Source organism: Terrapene carolina, unplaced genomic scaffold (genome assembly GCF_002925995.2).
Source record: "Terrapene carolina triunguis isolate 2854851 unplaced genomic scaffold, T_m_triunguis-2.0 Scaffold20943, whole genome shotgun sequence".
Classification (NCBI taxonomy): Eukaryota; Metazoa; Chordata; order Testudines; family Emydidae; genus Terrapene; species Terrapene triunguis.
Genome location: NW_020685294.1, coordinates 1 through 7,298, shown reverse-complemented (window position 1 = coordinate 7,298; position 7,298 = coordinate 1). Strand labels below are relative to the sequence as shown.

Below are 7,298 nucleotides of genomic sequence, written 5' to 3'. Positions count from 1 at the left end.
CTCCCCTGGACCTGCCTGGAGTGGGCACCGGCCCCTGCCGCCACCCCACCCCCCCGCCCCGGAGCGTCCCCCCCACCCAGTAGCGTAGCTGGGGGGGAGTGGCCGCTCCCCTCTGCGCACATTTTCCAAAAGCGGCGCCTTGCCAGTTCCCAGGCAGCCAGCACTGGGCTCCGGACTCGGAGTCTGGAGCTGGGTTTTCTGGCTCTGGGCTCCGCACCGCCCCCCTGCATCCCCAGCCCTGCTCGGTAGGTCCCGGGCTGCAGGCAGCGTCGGCTGGTTGCCCGGCTCCCTGGGGATGAGGAGGAGGAGGCTCCCTAAGCCAGGGTGGGCTCTGCCGGGAGGGGAAGGGGTGGCTGCGCAGCGGGGGGGGGGGCTGAGGAGCAGCAGCCCCCGGTCCCCGGCAGCCCCATGCAGAGCGCGGCAGCCGCGCGGCAGGGAAGGGGGCTCTGAAGCCCAGCTGGTGCCGGTGGAGAAGGAAGGAAAATGGGGGGGGGATGTTTTTTTCTCCTGGTCTCTCTTCAGCGGAGGGGGCTGAGGGAGCGGCAGGAGCAGGAGGCAAAGGAACGACTTTGGGTTATTGCCCCCCCATACTTACACACACACCCCAGTGCTGCGCCCCAGGCTGTGAAACTGTGCTTAGTGCAGCTTGTGAAGGAAGGAGGGGTAAGGTGCCAGTTCTGTCTCCTGCGTCTCACTGCTGACTAGCTGCAGCCCCAGTGCTCAGAATGAAGCAGTGTTCTCAGGGACTATACAGACTTTAGACTAGTTTTCAATTGCTTGCTCAATGCTTCAGCCATGCCAGCTTTTCACTTCGCTATCTCCTGAATAGTGGTGACTGGGAATGGGGGGCATGGGGGAGGGAGTGTAGCAGATGCCAATTGGAGGTGTTTCTACTGGGTTTATGGTGCTTTGTGCTATGGACTGGAGTAAAGTGGCTGGTGAATAACCAGGAATCTGGTTAATAATTGTTCTCTAAATTCAGCTTTCTTCTTTCTCTCTCTGTGAATTATCACTAATTCAAAAGAGTAGTGTGCAAGTTGACTGGATAATAGTAATAGCATAATCTCTTGTTAGAACATTGTAAACCCTACTACCTGATTAGTAATTTGATATGTCGGGGGCACCTTTTTTAATATATTCACTCCCCCTGATGTTAGAACCTGGCTACACCACTGGGGAGGGGGGCTTCCTAGACCTGAGCAGCTGGGGCTTGGGTGAATTTTGTGACACCCTGCCCTCCCCACATCCACCACCCTGCAGTCCCCACTCCTGCCCCACGCTGGGCAAGGGGCAGCCCCATCCCCAGTGAGGCTATGGTGAGGGGCAGCAGCAGGGGAGGCCACACGTGATGGCAACCCCCCCCCCCCCGGTACCCACCATAGGGGAGGCGATTGGGCTTTCTGGACCTGAGAGAGGCCCTAGGAGCCTGTGCAGTGACCGTGGTGCAGAGTGAGTGTGCTGCGGGGGAAGAGGAGGGGTCCCTCCCCTGGAGCTTGCTGCTGCTAGTGGGGGGTGAGTCCTCTCTGGCCGTAGCCCTGGGGAGGTGTTACGAAGTGGGAATGTTCTTAATGTTTTCTCTGAACACTGTGTGGGTGCCTCAGTTTCCCTATGCATTTCTTAAGGATCTAGATGGTGGGATAAGGGGGTGTGATTGTTGTAGAGCCCAAGAGGGCCAGTGTGATGCTGTCTGCACAGAGAATGGCCGAAACCCTGTCTCCAGGCAACTGATGGCCTGGGCCGCGCTCCTGCAAGGTGCCAACTGAAGGTATTGGAGAACAAAGAGATCAGGTGGCCTCCTAATGCCTGGAAAAGAGACAAAGGCCAGAGGAGGGAATGTTAGTGCCTGGGCGGACTTCCGGGAAGCGCATGGTGTGGAAGGGGATGCTGGGATGCTCTGGAACCACTCCTTCAAAGCCAGTCAGGAGTCAGACTCTGGGGGAGCCTCCTCTCTCTGAGCAGACTGTCTCCAGGGCAAGAAGCTTACACCTTCCTGGGTCTCACCTCGGAGCATTCAGCACGCCCTTCCACACCGTGCGCTTTCCGCAGTGAGTCCGCCCAGGCGGGGTCCTGGGGCAGCCAGAGGTCCCTGCACCCCAACTCCGCAGTCAGACGTGACTCTCAGCCAGCCGGGAAAACAGAAGGTTTATTAGACGACAGGAACACAGTCTAAAACAGAGCTTGTAGGTATAGAAAACAGGACCCCTCAGTCAGGTCCATCTTGGGGGGTGAGGAGCCCAGACCCAAGTTCTGGGCCTCTCCCCATTTCCCAAGCCAGCTCCAAACTGACACTCCCTCCTCTGGCCTTTGTGTCTCTTCCGGACAAGGAGGCCACCTGATCTCTTTGTCCCCAACACCTTCAGTTGGCACCTTGCAGGGGAAACTGAGGCACCCAGACAGTATTCATAGAGAAAACATTAAGAACCTTCCCACTTCGTCACAACAGGTGCAACAAAATATAATACTGTATATTGAAGCAGGCAAGTGCTGCTTCTGACTTTCCACTTTTAATTGACCCTTGTAATCTTGTGGCGCCGATGCGTTGTAGCTTCATTTTATCCCAGCAACAAATTCTTGATTTGTAGGACCACTAATGATCAACAATGGATTTTTCTGATAGTGATATTGTGCAATAAAGAGAAACTTAAATGCTTATGGCTTCCAGTCCATGTTTACACTATTTAATAAAATATATATATCGGCTTACAGGGGGAAGCGGGGGGGGGCACCACCATTTTGGGCACCACCAAAAATTATACAAACCTGCCGCCTATGCTCTTTGACTAATAACTCGAATATAGCATGTGTCAGCTGGAAATCTCCAAGCACTTTACAAAAAAGGTCAGTATCATCACCCTCATCTGACGAATGGGGAAACCGAGGCACAGAGTGGTGACGTGACTTGGCCAACGTCACCCGGGGCAGAAAAACAATTCTCAGTCCAAAAATGTGTCAAGGAAAATTTTTGTCCAGCCCTTTAGCCAGAATTGGGATTTTCAAAGGAGCCTGTGTAAATCCAGCTCCCAAACCCCAGCACAGAGGGCCCTTAGAGCGAAACAGTTTAGAACAAGGTAAAGTTCGTCTGAGAAGGCAACAGGTTTTTGGGGCTGGTCCAAGACCATGGAAGTTCCTCCTGCGGGATTTAAGAACCACCACAAACCTCACACTACCTTCTGCTCCCAGTGCAGGGGGCACGTGGTCTACACATGTTTGCAAGTAAAATCACTGGCTAGTGGCTAGGGAGTAATACTGCTGAAAAGGTCTGGGGGTTACAGTGGATCACAAATTGAATATGAGTCAACAATGTGATGCAGTTACCAAAAAGGCTAATATCATTCTGAGGTGTATTAACAGGAGTGTCGTATGTAACACATGAGAGGTAGTTGTCCTGCTCTACTGAGCGCAGGCGAAGCCTCAGCTGGAGTCCTGTGTCCAGTTCTGGGTGCCGCACTTTAGGAAAGATGTGGACAAACTGCAGAGAGTTCAGAGGAGAGCAACTAAAATGACAAAAGGTCCAGAAAGCCGGACCTGTGAGAAAAGGTTAAAAACACTGGGCATGTCTACTCTTGAGAAAAGATTGTAGGGGGAGGGGGACCTGACAGCAGTCTTTAAATATGTGAAGGGCTGTTATAAAGAGCGTTGTGTCCACTGATGGTAGGACAAGAAGCTATGGGCTTAATCTGCAGAAAGGGAGATTTAGGCTAGTTGTTAGGAGAAACTTTCTAGCTCTAAAGGTTGTTGAGCTCTGGAGCAGGTTTCCTAGGGAGATTGTGGAATCCTCATCACTAGAGGTTTTTCAGAACAGGCTGGACAAAGCCCTGTCAGGGCTGGTCTGGGTTTATTTGGTCCTGCCTCAGTGCAGGGGGCTGGACTTTCTAACCTCTCGAGATGACTTCCAGCCCAACATTGCTGGGATTCTAGGATTCAAATAGCTCATCCCAGTAAAAAGATAGGTAGGGATACATCTGCAATTTCAGATGTCAGTGCTCCCAGTCCCTGCTATAGGAGGGTTGAGCTGGTTCAGTAGTAGGATGGGAGACCTCAGGAAAACCAGTGGTGCCAGACCTGCCATTATCCCTCTTGATTATAAGCTCTTCAGGAAGTGTTTCTTTGCTATAATTATGATTGCGGTAGCACCTACAAAGTCCCCGTGGAACAAAACAAAACAAAATTGAAATTTCCCTCCCAAATGAAATTAAAATTTAAAAAGTTGCATTTTTTTCAATCAAAGAATTTCATTTCAATCAGATGAGAACATTGTGTTCCTATTTGACCTTTTCAACTAGGAACAAAATTTAAAAATAGCAGAAATTTGTTTCAGAATGAAAAGCAAAACATTTCATTCTGAAAATGGCACGTTTTTACAGGAAAGGAAAAATGAAGCAATTTGATAAAATTTCACTGAAATCTATATATTTTTTCAAAATATGTCAATGAAAATGCCATTTTTTGTCAAACTTTTTCAATAAAACATTTGTGACCCACTCTAGTTGCAAGTATTGTAGTGGGTGATGTGCCTATAGAACTAGAAGTGAGGGAAAGAGAGCTGATTGGCCAGCCAAACTGGCAATCATCCAGAGAAACAGGAGAGGGACTTCCTTTCTCTGCAATGGATTCTGGGTAGGAAAACCCTTTATAAAACTCCTGACTCCCTCTGAGCAAGAGAGTGAGAGTTGCAGGGCTGATGAGGAAACGTCACCTTACCTGGAGGAACCTGGTCCCGTGTAAGACATAGTAGGGAATATTTTGGGTGAGTAAACAGACTGATGTCAAAAAGTCTATTTTGTTGGTTTTTTATTTTAAAATTTTGGTGCTTTTTGTTTTGTTTTGTTTTTTCGCTAAAAGTCTCTGAATTGGGTCCCGGTGATTAGCTTGGACAGCCTTGCTGCTGCACTTGGCCAGTAGCATGCTAAGGATCTGAGTAGTATGTGTATGAGCACATCTGTAGAATGGTATTACAGTACAGATGGTTACATGCCATAGGCTAGTGTTGCAAGCTCTTGTGATTTTTGTTGTTGCAAGTCTTATGACCTTAAGTATTTTCATTACAGCCCCAACTCCTGGAATCAAACAACAAGGTGAGACCCTCCGCTTTCTTTCTCTTTTTTAAAAGTAAGTTTCTAGCCATCAATAGGTTTGGGAAACAAACCTGAAAATGTGACCCAAGTGAACTCTAAAGGATTGGAAACCAGAGGGCAAATAAAAGAAAAACAAAAACCTGGATTTTGTAACCCAAACTCATGATTTTATTGAATACCAGCGGTTGGCAATATTTCTCATCAGTCTGTTGGGCTCTGTGACAATTGATCTATCATTTACCAGAGCATCTACTGCCCATTAACTAACCCATCATAAACATGCTATAAAGTAGGGTGCAGAATAAGGGTTAGGAAAGGCTCTGGCATTCTGCAGTGTAACGAGAGCTCGGCTTTTCACCTTTCCCTCTTCCAGACTTTTTTCAGAAAGTCCCACTCTGGGCAATTGTTGCTGCAGGGCTGGGGCTGCTGCTTCTGCTCACGGTGCTCACCCTCATCTTCCTCTGCAAGCATCGGAAGAAGCAACGTAAGTGGTTAAAAGGAAGCTCATCCGGTAGAGGAACGTCACCTTCAGGTCATGAAAGCAGGTTAACATGAGGGCCACATACGGATGGCGGAGAGCTGTCTATACACTGTCAGTCCTCCCTGCTGACACCTGTTACACTGGAGGTCAGGCTAGATGGTCACACTGGTCCTCTGACTCCCTTCTGGACTGAAAATCTATGACTAAGACATGAGAAATTGGCCCTGTAAACCCATAGTAACCCCCTGAAACTGCCTCGTGTCTATAGATTTTTAAATGCTTGTCCTGATTTACTGTAGGAGGCAAAGAGACTTAGAGGAAATGCTAAGATCACTGGGACCAGGGTGGGTGGCTCTGGGAAACATCAGGGCTGTGGGTGATATGTTAGTGGCAAGGTGCCCACACCCTGTGCAACGCTGAGCAGAGAGCTTTGCCTGGGGTAACTTTCACCCTGTGAGACTGGGATGCGATGGGGTCTCTTGCACAAGTCGCTTTGTTCTGTCTCTTCAAAGGCTCCTCCAAAGACGGTGACCCGTCCCTCACCATCTATGAGGAAGTGGAGGACGCCCGCCCCAGAAGAAACGCTGTGAGTCCCGAGGGAATCCCTTTGTTTTCCCCCTTTGTAGGCAAGGCCAGAGCAGTATTGTTACAGCTCTCCCGGCTTAATGCTGGCAAAGGCTGAAATCTATAGCAGAGAGTGAGTCTCATGGAGCGCCACCCTGCTTTGGCAGAAGGAACAGATATCACTGACAGCCTTCCCACCCAGATCAGATAGAAAACCATCCCTAGGAACATGGGGATTGCCAGACTGGATCAGACCCAGGCCCGTCTGGTCCAGTATCACATCTGCGATAGTGGCCAGCACCAGATACCTCTGAAAGGGGGAAGAACCCTTCTCTAGGCAGGTGTGGGATAACCAGCTATCAAAGAAGGCCTCATTTTCATCACTAATAGTCCAAGATTGGTTTAAGCCCTAAAGAGTGAGGTATTTATCCAAAATTCTGTTTGCATTAATTGTTATAACTCTGAATATCTTTGTTCTCCATATAAATGTCTCCCATCCCTCTTCGACTCTTACTCGCTTCTTGGCCTCAATAACATCCTGTGGGAGTGAGTTCCACAGTCTAATTATGTGTTAATTGAAAAACTAGTTCCTTTTATTGGCTTTGAATGTGTCACCTTTCACTGTCCTTGAACGTCCCTCTCTCAACACAGGCACAAGGGGAGAACAGAGACTTCTGCACTAATGCCCTAGAAAGCCCCATGTAATAATACATGTGGCAGGTTGGACCCCCCCATCTGGGATGCCACCTGATGTACTGGGATTTCACTGAGCCTGCCTGCTCCACTAGCCTGGGCTCCCTCTCTCTGCTTTGCTGAATTAGGCTCTCTGGTCTCTGGCAGCATACACACAGGTAGGGACGCACCATCTGTAGAATATCACAGTCTGCAAACAGCTCTCTATGGGAAGACTCAGCTAGGAAATTGCCCCGCACTCAAGTGCACTTCCCCTCTGGAAAGTACACCCAAAACAATATTGTCTTGCGCTATAGAGAAATCTATACAATGTAAGCTCATCAATTCATCTCCTCCCTCAATGTGGAGGAAGATATGCACAATTCCCTTATGAATTGCACAAGCTGGGTTTTGGAATAAACTAAAACAAGTTTACTTGTGGCACCTTAGAGACTAACAAATTTATTAGAGCATAAGCTTTCGTGGGCTACAAGCCCACTTCTTCG

The 7,298-nt window shown here is 49.1% G+C and overlaps 1 protein-coding gene across 1 annotated transcript in view; it reads left to right on the top strand.

Annotated features, from left to right (window-relative positions):
• LOC112125378 (natural killer cell receptor 2B4-like) overlaps nucleotides 1-6,142 on the top strand; it is a gene marked incomplete at its 3' end in the record, with an annotated part of 7,546 nt that extends 1,404 nt beyond the window's left edge. Inside the window, exons 3-4 of the mRNA XM_026661990.1 lie at nucleotides 5,449-5,559; nucleotides 6,069-6,142. Coding sequence (XP_026517775.1) covers nucleotides 5,449-5,559; nucleotides 6,069-6,142 — 185 coding nt within the window. The remainder of the gene's footprint in view (nucleotides 1-5,448; nucleotides 5,560-6,068) is intronic.
• Nucleotides 6,143-7,298: the final 1,156 nt, after the last annotated feature.